The 24,160-nt window shown below is 36.3% G+C and overlaps 1 protein-coding gene across 4 annotated transcripts; it reads right to left on the bottom strand.

Moving 5' to 3' along the window:
* Nucleotides 1-11,513: 11,513 nt before the first annotated feature.
* Nucleotides 11,514-15,634, bottom strand: LOC112805456 (UPF0496 protein At1g20180). 4 transcript variants are annotated; one of them, XM_072233784.1, is made up of 9 exons: nt 15,364-15,573; nt 15,138-15,205; nt 14,830-14,903; nt 14,061-14,182; nt 13,281-13,325; nt 12,615-12,978; nt 12,430-12,517; nt 12,205-12,314; nt 11,514-12,067 (listed from the first exon to the last, which is right to left on the bottom strand). In XM_072233784.1, the coding sequence occupies exons 5-8, from the start codon at nt 13,294-13,296 to the stop codon at nt 12,228-12,230; spliced, it is 555 nt and encodes a 184-aa protein (XP_072089885.1). In that variant the 5' UTR covers nt 13,297-13,325; nt 14,061-14,182; nt 14,830-14,903; nt 15,138-15,205; nt 15,364-15,573; the 3' UTR covers nt 11,514-12,067; nt 12,205-12,227. The 4 variants fall into 4 exon arrangements, with proteins under 4 accessions (XP_072089885.1, XP_072089884.1, XP_072089886.1 ...); XM_072233783.1 differs by lacking the exon at nt 15,138-15,205 and having other exon boundaries at nt 15,364-15,634; XM_072233785.1 differs by lacking the exon at nt 15,138-15,205 and having other exon boundaries at nt 15,433-15,633.
* Nucleotides 15,635-24,160: the final 8,526 nt, after the last annotated feature.

A 24,160-nucleotide genomic window follows, 5' to 3' on the forward strand; every position in this document is an offset into this window, starting at 1 on the left:
GCTCATGTAGAATAAGGGTTATACTGTCGTTCCACCCAAATTCATAAGATTAAGAACGAAAACAACACCTTAGAATGGAATCAAATATTAATTAAAATAGGAGAGTAATAACATTAATCCATAGAAATAAGCAGAGCTCCTAACCTTAACCAGGAGGTTTAGTTACTCATACTTTACAGAGAAAATGAAATAAAAAGTCAAGAAGATTCTAAGTAATGCGTTTTTTAAACCTAAGAAATATCCTCTTTAAATAGTAAAATACTAGACCCAAAGGATGTTAATTTAAATTTAAAAGTTACAAGGATAAGATAAAATAAATTACGGAGTGCTAAAATCCACTTTGGGGCCCACTTGGTGACTGTTTAGGCTGATTCATGGTGTTCAACTTCAATTCTGGGCGTTGAATGATTGAGCTCGCTTGTCCCTGCTCCCTGGTTGGCGTTGAACACCAGTTTTGGGCGTTCAATGCTAGGCTTGCTCCTCTTTGGGCGCTAAATGCCAGGTTTGGATGTTTAGCACCATATTTGGCAGTGATTCTGGAAAAGAAGTATAAACTATCATATATTGTTGGAAAGCTCTGAATATTATATTTATAACGCCATTGCAACTGCACAAATTGGATCTCTGCAACTCAGTTTATGTTCTTTTGAATGCAAGGAGATCAGGATTGACAGCATCTGCTATCCTTCCTTTGTCTCTACACAAGACTTTGCCAAATTCACCCAAAATTCATGTAAAATCATAAAAAATAACATAAAAACTCAAAGTAGCATCTAAAGATAAATTTTGCACTAAAACATAGTAAAACTTGATAAAATCTAACTAAAAAAACAATGTAAAAATAGCTAGACAAAGGGTATAAGATGCTCACGCATCACCTAAACACTGGAATTAAACAATTTTTAACATAATTGCTCATAATTTTTAAAATGGAAAGGAAGAAATTAGAACACAAAAGTGGTTTCCTTACCTAATTATTGACAGGGCTTTGTAGTGCTCGACGCTGCGGTCACGTAGCCACAAACGGTGCGACGATCGGAGCTCGGAGCGGAAAGTTACGTGAGATTGAAGTGGGAGGTTAGGTTATAGAGCTCTCCTTCTCTTTCCTTGCATGCTCCATGGGTTCCTCAATGAGGAAGAAGAAGAATGAGCTGATGCTCATTAATTTAAGGGAGTTGGTTGGGCCCACGGGCGCGGTTTGGGCTCGGTTTGATCCGTTTGGCCCAATCTTGGGCCAAATTCTTTAAAATTAATGTTGAAATTTGTATTTTAATTATTTCTTCCTCCTAAGATTATAAAATTCATATTTCTAATTTTTCTTATTAAAAATTAATTTATTGACTAATTATATGCAAATTTTACGGCGGTCACTTCTTGCCACCAAAGTCCTTCTTGAGCTTTCTCCCGTTGCCTAAACTGTCTTAACCAACTCCGAATAATTCACTATTTCCACTGGTACCACTATACTTGGAACATTATTTCCACCTTCATATTCCTTAACATTATCGTTGCCAACTCTAGCTTGTGGTTCCATCCTACCCATCGATCGGCTGGTCGCAGCAACAGCGGCACCGATGGTAGCACCATCACTCATCATCGCAGTCACAAAATTAGTCAAACTACCTACCGGTACGGTTACCTTGTCACCTCTCCATCCTTAATCTCGATTACGCCCACGACCACGTCCATGAGATGACATTTGGTTCCTTTTCACATCAAACAAGTGATGTCAAGGTGATCAGTCTCAATATCGCAAGTATTGTGATTCAGAGTCCCAAATGCATGCTCATGAACATTAATGCCATATATAACAGTTAGATATCCTAATTAGCATGTATAGACACTCAGTGTATGCCCAAAAGCATAGTCAGTCCGTTCCGCAGGCTCTACAGGAACGAACTGCTCTGATACCATAATGTAACACCCTACCACACAGAGCTTTATGCTTAAGTCATAAAACAGAGGTGGTGTGGTATTACGACCTCTAAAATGAAATATAATACATATAATAATTAAAAGAACATAGTATACTAGGAGCCTTGAAGAAATAGCTAAAGCAAAATTGCAAAATTAAAAGTGCAACACGCAGGATATAAGGTTACTTGCGTATGAAGAAAGCTAAGGTTCACTAACATATGTATATAAAATAATGAGAGTAGAGAGTCGCGGTACAAAATATCAAGCTCCGAACTCAACCTGCAAAGCTAAGGCTAGCCAGAGAATAGTCATATATATACATATAAGAAAACATAACCCATAATACATAAAAGTAAGCCTCGTTCTCTATAAACCTCTATGAGGTACAAAAGTAAAACATATATACATAGGGAGAATCTATGCATATAGACATAACAAAATAGAACAATAGCAGAATCCCGAAAATTCCACTTCATTGTAGAGAACTCCAGACGCCTAGTGAGGTGCCTCTCGACCTGCATCTGAAAAATAACAATATTGTATGGGATGAGAACTGGGAGTTCTCAGTATGGTAAAGGTGGCACGCACATAAGATATAAGGTCCTCGGAATGCCAGAGGCAATCCTAGAATGTTGACACTCAGATTATAATGTTTAAAGAACTAAAGCAGAAACCATAAAATCAGCGTGGTCCTTTAATGGTTTCTATCTCAACTAAAACTTAAACCTAACCTTCAAACCTTCTCCTTTCCTCCAATCCTCCAACACCAGAGAACTGCACAGACGACCAAACAAACAATAACAAACACAGGTAGCATACAAGTACTGTAAGTAGCAAATATAAGAATTAACATGATAAGTTTACTTAGGAATTTCCAAATAATGCACAAACAAGCAATTCACATAATATTCATATGATACATGCCTGTCCTATGGCTGATGAGTCTCATCTATCACTTGACGCATATCCCTAAGAGTCTATGAATAGCTTTTTTTCATTCATATATATAAATTTTGCTCATTGGGGGATATCCTTCCTAGGAATTTATACGTGCCCAGTCATCCTTACGTCGTAGGGTGAACAGAGTATTGAGTCTCAACCTGGAACACGTGGTGGCAAGCCACAATACTTTGTCCAGAGAAACTCGTATCTCAGATAACATAATTGCATAAGCTTCATTTCAGTCATATACATTCATAATCATTTCATATTCATTCATTATAGTCATAACATTACTTATATCTTCGAAGTACGAGTGAATATCTTCGAATAAGAATAAGCTTGAATTAAATAGAAAACAGTAGTAATTGCATTAATACTCGAGGAACAGCAGAGCTCCACACCTTAATCTATGGTGTGTAGAAACTCCACCGTTGAAAATACATAAGAACAAGGTCTAGGCATGGCTGAATGGCCAGCCTCCCCAAATGGTATATGAATTCGGAAATAGGGAAAAAGACCCCTAGTACAATAGTAAAAAGTTCTATTTATACTAAACTAGTTACTAGGGTTACAAAAATAAGTAAATGATGCAGAAATCTACTTCCGGGCCCACTTGGTGTGTTCTTGGGCTGAGCATTAAAGCTTTCACGTGTATAAACCTTCTTTGGAGTTAAACACCAGTTTGTAACTTATTTTTGGCGTTTGACTCTAGCTTGGAACTTGTTTCTGGCGTTTAACGCCAGAAGAGGGCAGAAAGCTAGCGTTAAACGCTAGTTTGCATCGTCTAAACTCGGGCAAAGTATAAACTATTATATATTTCTGGAAAGCCCTGGATGTCTACTTTCCAACGCAATTATGAGCGCGCCATTTAGATTTCTGTAGCTCCAACAAATCCATTTCGAGTGCAGGGAGGTCAGAATCTAATAGCATCAATAGTCCTTTTTCAGCCTCTGAATCAGATTTTTGCTCAGGTCCTTCAATTTCAATCAGAAAATACCTGAAATCACAAAAAAATGCACAAAATCATAGTAAAGTCCAGAATTGTGAATTTTGCTTAAAAACTAATAAAAATATACTAAAAAGTGAAAATTAAATAGGATAAAAAGAAAAGAACATACAATGAATCCCACAATATCAATGAATCTTAGTCCCAATTAGATAAGCGGGGCTAGTAGCTTTTTGCTTCTTAACAGTTTTGGCATCTCACTTTATCCTTTGAAATTCAGAATGATTGGCATCTCTAGGAACTCAGAATTTTAGATAGTGTTATTGATTTTCCTAGTTTAGTATGTTGATTCTTGAACACAGCTACTTTATGAGTCTTGGTCGTGGCCCTAAGCACTTTGTTTTCCAGTATTACTATCGGATACATAAATGCCACAGACACATAACTGGGTGAATCTTTTCAGATTGTGACTCAGCTTTGCTAAAGTACCCAGTTAGAGGTGTCCAGAGTTCTTAAGCACACTCTTTTTGTTTTGGATCACAACTTTAACCACTCAGTCTCAAGCCTTTTACTTGGACCTTCATGACACAAGCACATGGTTAGGGACAGCTTGATTTAGCCGCTTAGGCCTGGATTTTATTTCCTTGGGCCCTCCTATCCATTAATGCTCAAAGCCTTGGATCCTTTTTACCCTTGCCTTTTGGTTTTAAGGGCTATTGGCTTTTTCTGCTTGCTTTTTCTTTTTCTTTCTTTCTCTCATTTTTTTCGCCATTTTTCTCTCTTTTTTTCGCTATTCTCTCTTTTTCACTGTTTTTTCTTGCTTCAAGAATCAATTTCATAATTTTTTAGATCATCAATAACATTTTTCTTTGTTCATCATTCTTTCAAGAGCCAACAATTTTAACATTCATAAACCTCACTATCAAAAATATGAACTGTTCAAGAATTCATTCAGAAAACAAAAAGTATTACCACCACATCAAAATAATTAAACTAATTTCAAGATAAAATTTGAAATCCAAGTACTTCTTGTTCTTTTGTAATTAGGCACATTTTTAATTAAGAGAGGTGAAGGATTCATGGAGTTATTCATAGCTTTAAGGCATAGACACTGGACACTAATGATCATGTAATAAAGACACAAACATGGATAACACATAAAGCATCAAATTCGAAAACAGAAAAATAAGAACAAGGAATTCAAGGAACGGATCCACCTTAGTGATGGTGGCTAGTTCCTCCTCTTGAAGGTCCAATAGAATGCCTAAGCTCCTCTATGTCTCTTCCTTGCCTTTGTTGCTCCTCCCTCAAAGCTCTTTGATCTTCTCTAATCTCATGGAGAATGATGGAGTGCTCTTGGTGCTCCACCCTTAGTTGGTCCATGTTGTAACTCCAGCCTTCCAAAGAGGTGTTGAGTTGCTCCCAATAGTTGTGTGGAGGAAATTGCATCCCTTGAGGAATCTCAGGGATTTCATGAGGAATTTCCTCATGCTCTTATTGAGGTCCATGAATGGGCTCTCTTATTTGCTCCATCCTTTTATTAGTAATGGGCTTGCCCTCTTCAATGAGGATGTCTTCCTCTATGACAATTCTACCTGAATTGTATAGGGATCACCTTTTTCTTGGCCACAACTTCATAGAAGTGGTCTTAATGAACCTTTGAGATGAATCTCTCCATCTCCCATGACTCGGAGGTGGAAGCTTTTGCCTTCCCTTTCCTTTTTCTAGAGGTTTCTCCGGCCTTAGGTGCCATAAATGGTTATGGAAAAACAAAAAGGAATGCTTTTACCACACCAAACTTAAAAGGTTCGCTCATCCTCGAGCAAAAGAAGAAAGAAAGAAGGGGAAGAAGAAAAAAATGGAGAAGATAGAGGGAGAGAGAGAGAGAAGGGTGGGGTAGGTGGGGATCCTGTGGGGTCCACAGATCCTGAGGGGTCAAGGATTTCTCATCCCCGCTCCTTTTAGGCGTGCAAAATGCCTTTATTATGCAATCCTGGCATTTAACGCCAGACTGCTACTTGTTTCTGGCGTTAAATGCCAGCTTTTATTCCTTTCCTGGCGTTAAACGCCAAGTTGTAACATGTTTCTGGTGTTTAACGCCAGTTTATTGCTTCTTTTTGGTGTTTAACGCTAATCTGGTGCTTCTTTCTGGCGTTTAACGCCCAGAATGGTGCCAGACTGGGCGTTGAACACCCATTCTGCTACCCTTACTGGCGTTTAAACGCCAGTAAGTTTCTCTTCTAGGGTGTGCTGTTTTTAATGCTATTTTTTATTTTTCTTTAAATTTTGCAGTTGTTTTTGTGACTCCACATGATCATCAACCTAAAAAAAGAAAATAACATAGAAAAATAAAGTTGGGTTGCCTCCCAATAAGCACTTCTTTAATATCAATAGCTTAACAGTGAGCTCTCATGGAGCCTCACAGATGTTCAGAGCATTGTTGGGACCTCCCAACACAAAACTTAGAGTTTGGTTGTGGCCTCCCAACACCAAACACAGAGTTTGACTGTAGGGGCTATGTTTGACTTTACATTGAGAGAAGCTTTTCTTGCTTCCTCTCTATGGTTACAGAAGGAGATCATTGATTTTTAAACAGAAGGTAGTCCTCATTCAATTGAAGGATCAACTCTCCTCTGTCCACATTAATTACAGCTTTTGCTGTGGCTAGGAAAGGTCTTCCAAGGATGATGGATTCATCCTTATCCTTCCCAGTGTCTACGATTATGAAATCAGCAGGGATGTAAAGGCCTTTGACCTTTACTAGCATGTCCTCTACCTGTCTATAAGCCTTTTTGATGGATTTGTCTGCCATCTCTAATAAGAATTTGGCAGCATGTACCTCAAAGATTTCCAATTTGTCCATTATAGAGAGTGGCATTAAGTTTATGCCTGACCCCAGGTCACACAGAGCCTTCTCAAAGGTCATAGTGCCTATGGTACATAGAATTAAGAATTTACCAGGATCCTATTTCTTTTGAGGTAATGTCTGCCTAACCAAGTCATTCATTTCATTGTTGAGCAAGGGGGTTCATCCACCCAAGTCTCATTACCAAATAACTTGGCATTCAGCTTCATGATTGCTCCAAGATACTTAGCAACTTGCTCTTCAGTAATATCTTCATCCTCTTCAAAGGATGAATAGTCATCAGAGCTCATGAATGGCAGAAGTAGGTTCAATAGAATCTCTATAGTCTCTAGATGAGCCTCATATTCCTTAGGTTCCTCAAATGGGAATTCCTTTTTGTCCAGAGGACGTCCCATGAGGTCTTCCTCATTAGGATTCACGTCCTCCTCCTCCTCTGTGCATTCGGTCACACCAAGTAAGGTTATGGCCTTGCACTCTCTTTTTGGGTTCTCTTTTGTATTGCTTAGGAGAGTACTAGGAGAAGTTTCAGTGACTCTTTTACTCAGCTGGCCCACTTGTGCCTCCAAATTTCTAATGGAGGACCTTGTTTCATTCATGAAACTGAGAGTGGCCTTAGATAGATCAGAGACTATGTTTGCTAAGCTAGATGGATTCTACTCAGCATTCTCTGTCTGTTGCTGAGAGGATGATGGAAAAGACTTGCTATTGCTAAACCTATTTCTTCCACTATTATTAAAGCTTTGTTGAGGCTTTTGTTGATCTTTCCATGAGAAATTCAGATGATTTCTCAATGAGGGATTATAGGTGTTTCTATAGGCTTCACCCATGTAATTCACCTCTGCCATTGCAGGGTTCTCAGGATCATAGGCTTCTTCTTCAGAAGATGCCTCTTTAGTACTATTGGATGCATTTTGCAATCCATTCAGACTCTGAGAAATCATATTGACTTGTTGGGTCAACATTTTGTTCTGAGCCAATATGGCATTCAGAGCATCAATTTCAAGAACTCCATTCCTCTGAGATGTCTCATTACTCACAGGATTCCTTTCAAAAGTTTACATGAACTGGTTATTTGCAACCATTTCAATGAGTTCCTAAGCTTCTGCAGGTGTTTTCTTTAGGTGAATAGATACACCTGCAGAATGGTCCAATGACATCTTAGACAATTCAGACAGACCATCATAGAATATATCCAAGATGGTCCATTCTGAGAGCATGTCAGAAGGACACTTTTTGGTCAATTGCTTGTATCTTTTCCAAGCTTCATAGAGATATTCACCGTCTTTCTGCCTAATGGTTTGCACATCCACTCTAAGCTTGCTCAGCTTTTGAGGAGGAAAAAACTTGGCTAAGAAAGCTGTGACTAGCTTATCCCAAGAGTTCAAGCTATCTTTAGGTTGAGAGTCCAACTATATTCTAGCTTTGTCTCTTACAGCAAAAGGGAAAAGCATGAGCTTATAAACCTCGGGATCAACTCCATTGGTCTTAACAGTATCACAGATTTGCAAGAATTCGGTTAAGAACTGAAAAAGATCTTCTGATGGAAGTCCATAAAACTTACAATTCTGTTGCATCAGAGAAACTAATTGAGGCTTTAACTCAAAATTGTTTGCTCCAATGGCAGGGATTGAGATGCTTCTTCCATGGAAGTTGGAATTTGGTGCAGTAAAGTCACCAAGCATCTTCCTTGCATTGTTATTATTTTCGGCCATGTCTCCTTCTTTTTTGAGATTCTCTGTAAGGTTTTCTCTGGATTATTGTGCTTTAGCTTCTCTTAGCTTCTTTTTTAGAGTCTTTTTAGGTTCAAGATCTGCTTCAACAAGAATGTCCTTGTCCTTGCTCCTGCTCATATGAAAAAGAAGAGAACAAAAAGAAGAGGAATCCTTTATTTCAAATTATAGAGATTCCTTAATGTGAGTAGAAGAATAAGAATGAAAGAAGAAGAAGAAAAATTCAAACACAGAGGAGAAGAGAGGGTTTGAATTTTAAGATGAAGAGAAGTGTTAGTAAATGAATAAATAAATAGAAAGAGATGAGAGAGAGAAGACAATTCGAATTTTAATTAAGAAAAAAGAAAAATATTTTTGTTTTTATTTTAATTATTAATTAAAATCCAAAAATTAAGAAAAGAAATAAAAAAAATTAAAATTTGAAACACTTAGTTAATTAGAAAGATTTTTGAAAAAGAGGAAGGTGATTTTTGAAAATTAGAGAGAGAAAAGTAGTTAGGTGGTTTTGGAAAAGATAAGAAATAGTAAAACAAACAAAAAGTTGATTAGTTAGTTGAAAAAGATTTGAAAATCAATTTTGAAAAGATAAGAAGTTAGAAAAGATTTTGAAATTGATTTTGAAAAATATATGATTTGAAAATGATATGTTTGAAAAGATATGATTGAAATTTATTTTGAAAAAAATTTAAAAAAGAAATTTAGAAAGATTTGATTTTGAAAACTAAAGTTAATGACTTGACTAAGAAGAAATCAAAAGATATGATTCTAAAATTTAAAGTTTGAATATTTCTTAACAAGAAAGTAACAAACTTGAAATTTTTGAATCAAAACATTAATTGTTAGTGTTAATTTCAAAAATTATGAATTAAAGATAAGAAAAAGATTTTAAAAATCAATTTTAAAAAATTTTCAAAAATATAAAAGAAAAATGAAAAAGATTTGATTTTTGAAAAAGTTTTGAAAAGGTAAGATTTTTAAAATTGAAATCTTGGCTTGACTAACAAGAAACAACTTATTTTAAAAATATTTGACTAAGTCAACCCAAAGATTTTGAAATTCATGAGTGAAATAAGGAAAAGATATTTTTTTGATTTTTTGAATTTTAATGTGGAAGGAGAAAAACCACAAAATGACTCAAAACATAAAAATTTTGGATTAAAATAAATGATGCATGCAAGAATACTATGAATGTCAAGATGAACACCAAGAACACTTTGAAGATCATGATGAAAATGAAGAACTTATTTTTAAAAAATTTTCAAGAAAAGAAAAACATGCAAGACACCAAACTTAGAAATTTTTAATGCTTTGACACTAACAAACTAAAAATGCATATGAAAAACAAGGTAAGACACAAAACAAGAAAATATGAAGATCAAACAAGGAGACTTACCAAGAACAACTTGAAAATCATGAAGAGCACATGCATGAATTTTTGAAAAATGCAATGATTATTAAATACATGCAATTGACACCAAACTTAAAAATTGACACCAGACTCAAACAAGAAAAACAAAATATTTTTTGATTTTATGATTTTGTAAATTTTTTTGGATTTTTCAAAAATATCTTTTTGGAAAAACGAAAACAAAGAAAAAAATTTTTGAAAGATTTCTGAAAACTTTTTGAAAAGAAAATAAAGGTTGAAACAAGAAAATTACCTAATCTGAGCAACAAGATGAACCGTCAGTTATCCAAACTCGAACAATCCCCGGCAACGGTGCCAAAAACTTGGTGCACGAAATTGTGATCTCAATGGCGCCAACAACTTGGTACGCACAATTGTAATCTCAACTCTTTTTCACAACTTCGCACAACTAACCAGCAAGTGCACTGGGTCGTCCAAGTAATAAACCTTACGTGAGTAAGGGTCGATCCCACGGAGATTGTCGGCTTGAAGCAAGCTATGGTCATCTTATAAATCTCAGTCAGGAGAATTCAAATGGTTATGAAGTTTTGATAATTAAAAGATAAATAAAACATAAAGTAAAGATAGAGATACTTATGTAAATCATTGGTGGGAATTTCAGATAAGTGTATGGAGATGCTTTATCCCTTTTGAATCTCTGCTTTCCTACTGCCTTCATCCAATCCTTCATACTCCTTTCCATGGCAAGCTGTATGTAGGGGGATCACCGTTGTCAATGGCTACCGTCCATCCTCTTAGTGAAAATGGTCCAACTACGGGTTACGTAGGGCTAATTATCTATCGGTTCTCATTGTGTCGGAATAAGATCCAATGATCCTTCTGCGTCTGTCACTACGCCCAACAGTCATGAGTTTGAAGCTCGTCACAGTCATCCCATCTCAGATCCTATTCAGAATACTAGCAATCGGATTCTCTATCGGTAAAGAATTTATAAAAATAAGTCTGCGTTGTAAGTATAGTTTCTAAACCAACAAAGAATCCTTTCGTACAAAAGTTTTAGTTGTCACAAGTAACAAACCCCTAATAAAATTGATAACTGAAGTATCTAAACCTCGGGTCGTCTTCTCAAGGAATTGCAGGGAGCACTACAAGAAACATCGTTAAAATCGACCGCCAAATCGACGGCTTAGCCGTCGATAATATTAAAAATGGACGGCAAAATGGACGGCAGAGGTGGTCGCTATTAAGCTTGTTGATATTACAAAATTATAATAAAATCAACGGCTTGACTAGCCATTGATAATAATTTAATAAAATCGACAATATTTACATTTATAATATGAGTGTCAGAATTTTACCTTCTTAATAAAATCGACAACATTGCCGTCGATATTTATTATATAAAATCGACGACATTTCTGTCGATATTTGATTCAATAAAATCGACAATAGTTTCGTCTATAATATGAGTTTATGAATTTTTCCCTTTTAATAAAATTGACAACATTGTCGTCGATATTATTATATAAAATCGACAATATCTGTCGATATTTGATTTAATAAAATCGACACAATGGCCGTCGATTTTATTTGTCTATTTTAAATTAAAAAGCGACAACGCTACCGTCGATTTTAATAGCTATATTTTTTATTTTATTTTCTATTTGAAAAATAATAAACAATTAATGCAAATAAACTTTTAAATAACATATAAATAATATTTTATATAAGTTTTAATTACTTGAAATGGGATCATAAATTTATATAACTAATATTTTATATAAGTTATATGAATTTTACAAATAGGAATTGATAGACATGGTCTAGCAGCTTCTGCAAAATTCATAAATTCACAAAAGAAATCAGAACTGCAACTTAGCCGAAATTTACATGGTAGTTCAGGTTGCATTCCAGAAAGTAAAGTGCAAATTTGAATCAATGATGAGAAATTCAACATAATATGTAACTAGCAATATAATATAAACTTGTTGATTTTCTCACTAACTAAGCATAGATGAATCCAAGAATAAAGAGGCACCTTGAAACCTTCCAAGAATCTGCAATGACTTTGCCTTGAGCAAAACAGCTTCAAGAAGTAGACTAACAGCATGAATGGACATAGGAGGCACTGCATCACTCAGCGAACGGTGTCTATTCATATTCCGTTCCCATCTTTTAGATATAGAAATTTTCATCTTTGGAGCAACAGTAGCAATGTCTATTCCTTCAAATACATGAAGTGCAGCTTCAAAATTACCCTTATGATATTCAAGGCTTCCTAGTAAAGCTCTAGCTTCCTATGAGAAAAAGGGTCATTTACTCATTTAGTTTTATCTTATAATGAAGAGACATCTCAATCAATGAAATCAAATGACAAATATTGGGACAAGAACAGATTCTTGTAAAACACTCAAAGATCTACAAAAGGTTTTACCTAGGACAAAAGTGGAATAAGCTTCAGAGGAGAAGTGTGACTTTTTGCATGGATAGCCCTAAACACTCAAGAAAAAAATAGACAAAAAAATCACTGGGGGCTTCAACCACCTAATAAACCAATTCAAGTCCAACAATTAGTCGTGATAATCAATAAGAACAATGTGAAACCAGATGAGCATAGAATATGATTGATTCCATGGAAAACAGAATAGAATAAACATACCTTGGGTACAGCACCAGGTTGGATTTTGTTAAGAGCACTGCAATATCCTCTTACCATGATCAAGATCCCCTTTAATTTCCTGTTTTGGCTACATGATTTATGACATATTATAGGAAGAACATAATGAGAACAGATTAGAAAAGCTAAAGGGTAGTTTAATAATTAAGATTATAGACATAATTTACCATACAACTAACATGACTAATTTGATCCATAGGCTCATCAGCACTACAACTCCAATAGGCTTTTTGAGAAGACTGGTGCAAATGTGTGATGCCTCAGCACTAATGTCAAAGTAACTTAGCATAAGGTTTCTGAGTTCTAGAGTCATTGAAATTGTTGCTGAGTCAACAAGGGATGGGATAGTTTCTTGATCAGGTTCAAGGAGGAATTCTAAGAAGGTTTTGTGGCTATAATTTATGGAAGATTGTGTTGCAAGTAATTGAGCTTTGTTGAAGCAATCAGCATATGATTTTGTCTTAAGTGCTCTTAAGTACTCCTCATGAAAGTTGATGTTTATTTGATCATCACCTCTACTTTTCTTCGTACCTTAACAGAAAAATAAAATGTGATATCAGAAAGAAGCTAATTTATTAAAAATATGAAATAGTACTAAGAAAAAATATATACTTGCCAAAATTGATCTCATGATTTGCCTCTTATAAAGAAGATAAAACTAGATAATTAATCCTTTCAAAATTTTGTTTATCATTTTCAATGTTACAACAAGTAAGCCATCATCTTATTATCTGATACCAACCAATCAGGTTGCTTAGATCTCCAAGGATTTGAAAGAAGATGCTAATAATTAAATGGTGAAACTGCAATTATAAGAGCATGCATATGTATACCTTGGCTGGCTTCCATCTTGATTGATTTGAGGAACAAACTTTATGCTGCAAAAGTTAAGAACAACAGCAATTGAATTATATGAACTAACTTGGCTTTTAAGGAAGGCTGATATAAATCAAACAATTATATTTCAAAATTATATATATATATATATATATATATATATATATATATATATATATATATATATATATATATAATAAAAGTTACTAATTTTAAAGTGAATCAAAGAAATAGGGCACTAGAGATATAGGATATTGTAAATCAGTGCAGAGTTATGTAAACAAGAAGGATAAAATTAGAGATCTTAATAGGTTATTACCTCTTGATTCTTGCATGGCCCATCTGGTGAATTTAATTTTCAGTGCTTCAAATTGAACAAAAAATGACTACTGAACAGGAAAATTATCCAAAGCCACTATCAATAATCTGGCTTGTTTATCTAATCAAGCATGTTTTATTGTTCCTTATATATGTGTGTGTGTATTAAGTAGCTTCATCAAGAAGAAGAAACACTTTGAATTGTAAATAGCTGAGAGATGACAAAATGAAATGCATATATATTGTTAAAATCATGTGGATCAATAATCAAATTATTAGTGTTAACCGGTTAATTAACTATGTCATCGTAATTATGGGCATGGATGAAGCCTCTAAGCATTAAAGGTATAGCTGTAATTGAGCATTTACCAACTGAAACACACTACCGAGTAGAATAGTAGAGTAAGTCACGCTATATATTTATTCAGAAATTAAGAAGTGTTACTCTTGAGTCTTACCAAATATGGTATGAGATGAAATTATTTGCAACCAGGTTCACAACCAGGAACCCATAAAGTCAAGTTGCAATTCCTGTAGTACCGTATTTCCGCTGCTGTGGACATCCAATCTCTGAAATCCCCTGTCAATTCAATTGCATTATATTCTACTTTATGCCACTGCCATGAATCTATTAGTTTCCTTCACACTACAAAAATATGCCTTTCACTTTTTTAATCCTTATAACATGCTATAAATATAATTGTTTCAGGAATTCTTAGAACATAGAGAATTTTTTACTCTCAACAGTGTATACAATGCTCAACATTTAGACTTTTGTGAACCATCATTTTCTCCCACTTCCCTCAAATGCTGAGCATTCAACACTTGAGAAAGCTCTCATTAGGAAACATGTCAACATGTAGAGTTTATACAACTTTTTATTCGTTATTCTTATACAGCGTATTTACTTCAAAAAATTATGACTATTAGCTAATTGCACTGAAAAGAGTACCGTATGGATGCTAGCCAAAAATACCCTTCATCAAGTTTTATAGTCTATACAACTTGCACAAATAACTCCAATATTTAAGAAATGATCAACGCTACATGAACATCAAAATAATGGTCGGAGTTAGATTATCTGCACTATTCCTAATATATACACACCTGACTAGATTTTCCTTAAATTTTGGAGGTCAAAGAATATTTTTGCTCAAAAACAAATGTTATTAATTTCACTACGAGAATAAAATACGTCTCAATATATTATTAGGAGAGTTGTTATACCTTTTTGCTTAACACAACCATCGACAAAATCTAACTTGTCCTTGAAATCAAACGCTTCCAGCCAATCTTTTTTTCTGAAAAAGATGGGAAATTGCAATGAATTGCATGTTCATAAATAATACAAAGATGTGACTACATATATATATATATATATATATAGAGACACACACACAAGAGATCAAACATGTGAAGGAAACCGTAAAACCATAATTTGATCCATACAAGTCATTTTTAGTTTCTATCTATCTATCTAACTGAATTCCCAATATAAGAAGACCTAAACATGGCATCGAAATCAGAAAGCGAACCTCTGCTGGGAATATAAACTAGACCACTCCCTTTGCTGAAATTTACACTGGGGTTGTTATTTGTTAATCTAAAGAAAATTCAACATCAATAATAATTAGGTTTGATGAATTGATTATGCTAATTAGGTTTAACAAACAAAATATTCAGAATTTCGTGATGAAAATAGTAGATACAAAAATTGTAAAAATAAATATAATAATCAGAGAGAGACAGAGAAGAACTTACAAGAAGCTGCGACGGCGACTAATAAAGTAGATATTGCAACGACGAGTCTGTGAAAGAAGAAGAACTTACATGCAGACTCACAAATCACAATGTGATTGTGAGAGAGAGAGAGAGAGGAACTTAGGATGGCACGGCGGGGGGCTCAACGAATGAGGAAAAGGAGGAGGAGAAGAAGAAATGCTTTGCTCTGTGCCTTTCTCCGTGACCGTGACTGCGTTCCGGTCTCTACTGTGAGGCGTTGGAGGAGAAAAAGAAGATTAACTCTAGACTCTGGTTCTCTGAAGGTTCCTGGGTTAAATTTTGGGAAAATAAGTTAAACGAGTAGGGACGCGGGAATGGTTTTTTGTTGATAAAAATCGACGGCTATTTTGTCGATTTTAGTTAAAATAAAAATCAACACTCTATCCGTCTATTTTATATAATAAATCTATACTGTTCATTCAACTTTAAAAAGAAATCTCTATTGTTTAAATTTATCGACGACAAAAATTGTCGATATTTTAATGATTAAAATAGACAACCAGTCCGCCGATTTTAAAGAAAAAAATTTTCAACCTCTCTTTCGTCGATAATGTGACGATAGTAGTAGAATGTTAAAAAATTGTTAAAATAATAGACGACATTGTCGTCGATTTTAATATTATATTTTTAACCATCTCTTTTTTATTTTATCGACGACAAGCCGTCGAAAAATATCCACAAAAAATTTAGCCGTCGATTTTTGGCGTCAATAATTACAATGTTTCTTGTAGTGGAGGTGTTCTTATTATTGATTATGTAAAGGTATATTTTGGGATTTTCAAAAGGGTTGAACATGTAATGTAAAATAACAAGTAGTTAAAATAATAACTAATAAAGCTCTTGGCAAGGTATGAGAATTGGAAGTCCTATCCTAGTTATCCTTATCAATTGTGATGAGAATTGGATTTTTCTCTCACTAAGTCAACCTCTAACTATGAAGGTAAGTCAAGTGGATGAATTAATTTTGATTCCTCAGGTCCTAGTGTTTTCTTGGGAAAGGTTAGAGTTGTTGGAACTCGAAATCTGCCGGGGGCGAAATCTGCCACGCTGGTTTTTCTGTAAAACGATGCGTCTGCATGACTCACGCATGCGCGTCGTTTTGCTGTACGTCCACTATGATAAATTATATATCAAATCGAAGCCCCGAACGTTAGCTTTCCAACACAACTGAAACTGCGTCATTTGGATCCTTGTAGCTCAAGTTATGACCATTTTAGTGCGAGAGGGTCAGGCTTACAGCTTTGCAGTTCCTTCAACTTCATGTATTCCTTCCACTTTTGCATGCTTCCTTTCCATCCTCTAAGCCATTCTTACCCTGTATTCCCTGAAATCACTTAATACACATATCAAGGCATCAAATGATAATAAGAGAGAATTTAAATAAAAGAAAATAAAAGCCAAAGAAGCATGTTTTCAATCATAGCACAAAATCAGGAAGGAGAATGTAAAATCATGCAAATCATATAAATAAGTGGGCAAGGACTTGATAAAAACCACTCAAGTGAGCACAAGATAAACCATGAAATAGGGGTTTATCAAAGTTTAGACTTTTCGGATCTCAAGAATGCTGCCAATTGATTCTAGCTTATACCACGAAGACTCTGATCTCAAGGAATTGAAGGCTCTGTTGTCAGGATAGGCAATCAAATGCATGGACCAGGAATCCAAGAGATACACACTCAAGCAATTGCAGATAGAACGGAAGTGATTGTCAGGCATGCGTTCATGGGTGAGAATGATTATGAGTGTCACGGATCATCACATTCATCAGGTTGAAGTACGAGTGAATATCTTAGAATAAGAATAAGCTTGAATTGAATAGAAAACAGTAGTAATTGCATTAATACTCGAGGAACAGCAGAGCTCCGCACCTCAATCTATGGTTTGTAGAAACTCCACCATTGAAAATACATAAGAATAAGGTCTAGGCATGGCCGAATGGCCAGCCTCCCCAAATGGTATATGAATTCGAAAATAGGAAAAAAGACCCCTAGTACAATAGTAAAAAGTTCTGTTTATACTAAACTAGTTACTAGGGTTATAGAAATAAGTAAATGATGCAGAAATCTACTTCCGGGCCCACTTGGTGTGTGCTTGAATTGAGCATTGAATCTTTCACATGTAGAGACCTTCTTTGGAGTTAAATGCCAGTTTGTAACTTGTTTCTGGCGTTTGACTCTAGCTTGCAACTTGTTTCTGGCGTTTAACGCCAGAATAGGACAGAAAGTTGGCGTTGAACGCCAGTTTATGTCGTCTAAACGCCAGTTTGTCTACTTTCCAACACAATTGAAAGTGCGCCATTTGGACTTTTGTAGCTCCAAAAAATCCATTTCGAGTACAGGGAGGTCAGAATCCAACAACATCAGCAGTCCTTTTTCAGCCTCTGAATCAGATTTTTTCTCAGGTCCCTCAATTTCAACTAGAAAATATATGAAATCACAGAAAAACACACAACCTCATAGTAAAGTCCAGAATTGTAAATTTCGCTTAAAAACTAATAAAAATATACTAAAAAGTAGCTATGTCCTACTAAAAACTATCTAAAAACAATGCCAAAAAGCGTATAAATTATCCGCTCATCAGTATACAACCCCTTAAAAACCATTGCTCGCGTACATAAGCACTTTGCACATGTATGTAAGATGCCAAACCTAGAGAGGTTGGTCACGTCGCGTGCAGTGGTTGCGTATGCAAGCTGTGTAGAACAACAAAAATGCTGAATGGAGTAGAATTTTCAGTTTTGCACTCCAAACTTCCAACGCACATAACTTTTCTGTTTTAAAACATTTTTCATCTATTCTTTGAACGGCATAAGATTCACAAACCCAATTTTCATATGAAATAGGTTTGAAACAATTTGGGGGTCCGGAAGCGGAGTTATGGCTCGACGAAGTTCGGCCAAAAATCAATTTTACACAAAAACCTCAAACCTCAATTTTCATTAAAAACCAAACTCAAATCCAACCTCCTATACATATATTCAGCACAACAACATACTATAGCATACTAACACAGCACTAAAATCTCGACATCATACCACAATCAATCATACCTCTATATTACACAATTTCTCACCTAAATTTCTCACTTTAATCAACAAGGTTATCAACAATCCATCATACTTGCATAAGTCAATATCATCAACTAGTCAATCGTTATTCACTCACCATTTAGCATCCGATTTCCACCATAACAATAATCTCCAATACATGCTCAATCCATATCATCAATCATTATCACAAGTACTAAGCATACAACATACTTTATCATTCCAACCTATTCTGTGGTCTTCTAGCCTACGTTTTCATAAAGCATTATATATTAAATACGAGAAACCAAAACCATACTTTAGCCGATTTTCTCATATAACCCAAAGGCACCACCAAAAGCTTCAAAACTTACCCCCAAGGATCCAAAGCAATGACATCCAAAGCTCTACCAAGACTCCAATGTTCACAATCAAGCTCCAATTTACATATATACACCTAATACACATTTTCACATATGCATAACCAAAACTTAATACCCAAAACACAAAATCAATGAGTTAACTAGGGTTCTAGGATTCTCACCTTATTCAAGCACGAATAAAGCAAGATTAAGCATTTCCCTCAAACTAATTCGAGTCTAAATACCAGAATTAAACAATTTTCAACATAATTGCTCATAATTTTCGAAATTGGAAAAGAATAAATTGGAACACTGAAGTGGTTCCTTACCTAATTATTGACTGGGCTTTGTAAAGATCGATGTTGCAGTCGCGTGGCCACAAACGATGCAACGATCAGAGCTTGGAGCGGAAAATTACGTAAGATTGAAGTGGGAGGTTAGGTTTTGGAGCTCTCCTTCCCTTACCTTGCATGCTCCATGGGTTCCTCATTGAGGAAGAAGAAGAATGAGCTGATGCTCATTAATTTAAGAAAGTTGGTTGCGCCCACGGGCTTGGTTTGGGCTCGGTTCGGCCCGTTTGACCCAATCTTGGGCCAAATTTTTTAAAATTAGTGTTGAAATTCATATTTTAATTATTTCTTTCTCCTAAGATTATAAAATTCATATTTCTGATTTTTCTTATTAAAAATTAATTTATTGACTAATTATTTGCTAATTTTATGGGTTCATAGTACGACTTTACCTTAGCAAAGTTATATCCAGTCAGAGACCAATTTTCCTTTCCGCATCGGCTCAACTTGGTGGGACCATACTTCAAGGTAACATATCCGGGTTTTACATACGTCAATGATGTGGATCCAAATTTTTCTTAGCATTGTCTAATTTTTGCACTTTAGATTGAACCGATGTTAGACGACCCTTGGAGGCACCACATTGAAGCTGCTTAGGACGCACACCCTGATCTTGCATCGACTGGACCTTCTAATGTATCACCCACCTGGGTTGAGAAGTTTGAGGTAGATTTAGAGACCAATGAGGATTCTATTTTCGATGAGGTTGGACCAGTTATCAGTAAGTTATTTGGAGACCATCCATGAGTTTGATATTTTTGACCATCCATAAGTTATTTTATGATCTATAGTGTCATTTTCCCTTACTTTTGTAGATTGGTTCCAACTTACGAGACTCGTGTGAGGGTTGGGACTAGTTTTTGTAAGAACCGCAATTAATCAAACTAGTTAATTAAGTGGTTATATTGCCCAAATTTGATTCCGAGAAGTTAGAGTGACAATTTGAGGTTTTAAACATCATTTTTGGACTCAGTGGGTCGTTCCGAGTCAGAAAATGTGCTTTTTGTAAAAAACCGTGAAAAACTGCGAACCAGTAGTGAACCGGTTAAACCGGTTCAAGTCTGCCCGGTGCTGTGCAAGAAAAAGTTGAAACAGTCAAAAACCTTAGAAAGACATTAGAAATAGAAAAATTGGACGTTAATTTTAAAGGTTTGGCTCGAAGTTGGGCCAAACGGGCTAGAAGCGCTAACGGGTTGAACCGGGCCTAAGTTGGGCCTAAGTCTAACATATATAAAGGTTCATTTAATGAACCCTAGCCTCCACAAACACATACACTTCATATTTGAGAGAGGGAAGGAGATGAAGAAGAAAACCTATTCACCTCAATCTTCCCAAGCTCATATCTTGAGCTATAGAGATCTGATCTGCGTGCCGTTAGTGGCTACGCATTTCTTGCGAAGAGCTCTACAAAACCCATCCAAGAAACACTAGAGGTAAGCTCGAAATCCTTCCAGTGCTTCTCTCTAAATTTTTGGGTACCTAGGGTTTATGGCTACGTCAGTTTTTGTGATTCTTGATGATTAGGTTCACTATGATCCTTGCTTAGCCTTGGGTTTTGACATCCAAATCTGTTGGGAGAGGTAAGAGGCTTTGAACTCTTGTGAACTTTTGATTAATGTTGAGCCCTAGGTTGATTTTGTGGTGATTTATATGTATATAGCTTGATTATTGTGAGTTTAGATCATGTTGGTGCTTGTTGGAGCTACCTTGGTGGTTGGATTTTGGTTGAAAGCTCATTTGGTTCATATTGGGGATCGGCCAAGGTATGATTTCAGTTTCTTCTATGTAGTATATAATATTCATGGATACTGAAGCTAGTGACCCATAGGATAGGATTGGATTTGAATGGTTGATGAGTTGTTGGATTAAGTTGTATGATGATGATATATGAAATGATGAATTTGAGTTGATAATGATGATTAATGGTGATATGTTGAGGATACATGATTTGTGAAGTTGAGTAGTGAATTATGTTGATAAATGTGATATTGGTGTTGATTTATTGGTAATATAGTTGGAAAATTGTTAATGAAGTTGGATATATGAGATATATTGATATTGATGTTGTGGATAAGGAAAAATGTGGTATTTTTGGTGTAATATGCCGTAGAGTGTTGAATTCGATGAGAATTGGAGTTTTGGAGTGGTTTGGGTTGGTTTAGTTGTGTTTTACGAAGGAATTGTGAAAGTTATGATTTTGGGTAAAAGTGGAATTTTGATGAACTTTACTTGATAATAACTTTTGCCTCGGTTTTCAAAATTTGTTGAAAATTGTTTGAAATTAAAGATCTTTGAAAATCCTTTAAATTGATATAAAGTTTGTAAAATCTGGAATTTTGGGAAGAAAGTTATGATCAATCAAAAATTTGTGTTAAAAATTGGAAATTTTGTAAAGTTACAGAATTCTGAGTTTTCTGATATGTGCGCACGCACACTCTGTGAAAATTTTGATCTGTGCACACACACAGACCTGTGCGTTCGCACAGGCAGAGGAAGGCACTCTGCTCATAGCGCTGGCACAGCTTGTGCATGGAAACACCAATGGGAGAATTGCAGCCTGTGCGTATGCACAAACCTGTGTACATGCACACCAAGGATAGCATTATGACTGCTGTGGCTCCTATGGAGATTCGTGTCTTCTCCGACTTGGTGAACAAAGCAAGGGTAGTAGAAGGCTATGCCAAGACCATGGCGGCATCCAAGGACACTCATGGAGGGAGCTCTAGTCGTGGGCGTGGCAAGTACTTCCATCCAAAAGGACAAAGCTTCAAAAGAAGAGGATATGCACCTCAAGGCCAAGGGGGCTTCAGAAGGAACAATCAGAATCAGTTTCAGTATGCTAAGGGGAGAGGAAATCAGAGTGGTTGCTTCCATTGTGGGTTACCTAGCCACATTGCGAGGGATTGCACTCATGGGAGGAATCAGAATGCGGGCCAGAGTCAACATCAAGGTCGAGTCTTTGCTGTAGATGCCAAGGATGCTTCCAAGGCGGATCTGTTGATGAGAGGTATTTGTTTATTTGGTTATAAGACTTTAATTGCATTATATGATACTAGAGCATCGCATTTTTTTATCTCGTTTGCTAAAGTTGAGGAACTAGGCTTGAAAGTGTCAGAGTTACCTTTTGATCTGCATGTACATACTCCACATCAGACAATTATGACTAGGTCAGGTTGTAGACAAGTAGGTTTCAAGCTTGAGGGTAGAGACTTTGTGCATGATTTGATATGTTTACCTATGGTTGGGTTGGAGATGATTTTGGGGTTCGATTGGCTGTCGAAGAATCGGGTTTTGTTGGATTGCTTTGAACGGACAATTCAGTTTATGCCAGAAGGAGAGAACAGGGCTATAGTAGCCGCTGGATACTACCTGAACTCTGTAGTAGTGTGCTGTAGTGGGAAAGAGTGTCAGGGTTACATCTTGTTAACTGCTAATGCTTCGGACGATACCCAAGGCTTAGACAAGATTCCGGTGGTTAGGGATTTTTCGGAGGTATTTCCGGAAGATATTCCTGAATTTCCACCTCAAAGAGAGATCGAGTTTGCGATTGAATTGGTGCCGGGAGCCGGACCAGTGTCGATTGCACCCTATAGGATGGCTCCGAAAGAACTGGCCGAGTTAAAGGTTCAGTTGGAAAAACTTCTGACCAAGAAGTTCATTCGATCGAGTGTATCACCGTAGGGAGCGCCAGTTTTGTTGGTAAAGAAGAAGGATCGAGGAATGCGACTGTGTGTTGATTACCGTCAGTTGAATAAAGTGACTGTGAAGAATAAATAGCCACTGCCCAGGATAAATGACTTGATGGATCAACTACAAGGAGCTGGAGTGTTTTCCAAGATTGATTTGAGATCCAGATACCATCAGATAAAGGTGAAAGAGGATGACATCCCTAAGACCATGTTTAGAACACGTTATGGACACTACGAATTTGTGGTGATGTCCTTTGGGTTAACGAATGCACCTGCTGTCTTCATGGATTATATGAACAGAGTCTTTCGTCCCTTTCTCGACAAGTTCGTAGTGGTTTTCATAGACGATATCTTAGTTTACTCCAAGACAGAAAAGGAACATGAGGAGCACTTGAGGATTGTGTTGCAAATCCTGAAAGAGCGCAAGTTGTATGCTAAGTTGTCGAAGTGCAAGTTCTGGAAGGAGGAAGTAAAGTTCCTAGGTCACGTGGTGAGTAGAGAAGGAATAGCGGTGGATCCTTCTAAGGTAGAAGCAGTAATGGAATGGGAAAGACCGACGACAGTTATGGAAGTTAGGATATTACCAGAGATTTATCGAAGGATTCTCCCGGATTGCTCTACCAATGATGAAGTTGACAAGAAAAGAAGTGCCTTTTATTTGGACGTCGGAGTGTGAAGAGAGTTTTCAAACTTTGAAGCAAAAGTTAACTTCAGCACCTGTTTTGATCTTGCCAGAACCGCATGAACCGTTTGAAGTGTACTGTGACGCTTCCTTTAAGGGTTTGGGTTGCGTGTTGATGCAACACCAGAACGTGGTGGCTTACGCATGCATGAGGTGAATTATCCAACTCATAACTTGAAATTAGCGACGATTGTGTTTACATTGAAGATTTGGAGACACCACTTGTACGGAGTGAAGTTTAGCGTCTTTTCTGATTATAAGAGTCTCAAGTACATATTTGATCAGAAGGAGCTCAATATGCGTCAAAGGAGGTGGATGTAATTGCTTAAGGATTTTGATTTTGATCTGAGTTATCATCCCGGCAAGGCGAATGTGGTAGCAGACGCCTTGAGTCGAAAGTCCTTGACAATAGCTTGGATGAGAATCAAGGAAGAGGAGCTAATGGAGAAGTTTGTGGATCTTAAGCTGGATATCGATGAAGATGCCGGGAGAGCTTGCTTAAATCAGTTACAAATCTCAAGTGACTTTAAATCTGAACTCCTAAAGGCTCATCAAAACGATGACGTGCGACCAAAGGTGTTGCCAGCTATCGAACAAGGAAAGCAATGGAGAGTGTCATGGGATCAAGATGGATTGTGGAGATTCAAGGGTAGGATTATTGTGCC

Source organism: Arachis hypogaea, chromosome 1, assembly GCF_003086295.3.
Source record: "Arachis hypogaea cultivar Tifrunner chromosome 1, arahy.Tifrunner.gnm2.J5K5, whole genome shotgun sequence".
NCBI classification, from domain to species: domain Eukaryota; kingdom Viridiplantae; phylum Streptophyta; class Magnoliopsida; order Fabales; family Fabaceae; genus Arachis; species Arachis hypogaea.

Bases quoted from the DNA above. Each gene is read 5' to 3' on its own strand.
- LOC112805456 (XM_072233783.1), bottom strand. The intron at 12,518-12,614 runs GTAAATTATGTC...TAAATCATGTAG, and splicing joins TTAGTCATGTTAGTTGTATG to CCAAAACAGGAAATTAAAGG. The intron at 12,315-12,429 runs GTATGTTTATTC...TTGGTTTATTAG, and splicing joins AACCTGGTGCTGTACCCAAG to GTGGTTGAAGCCCCCAGTGA.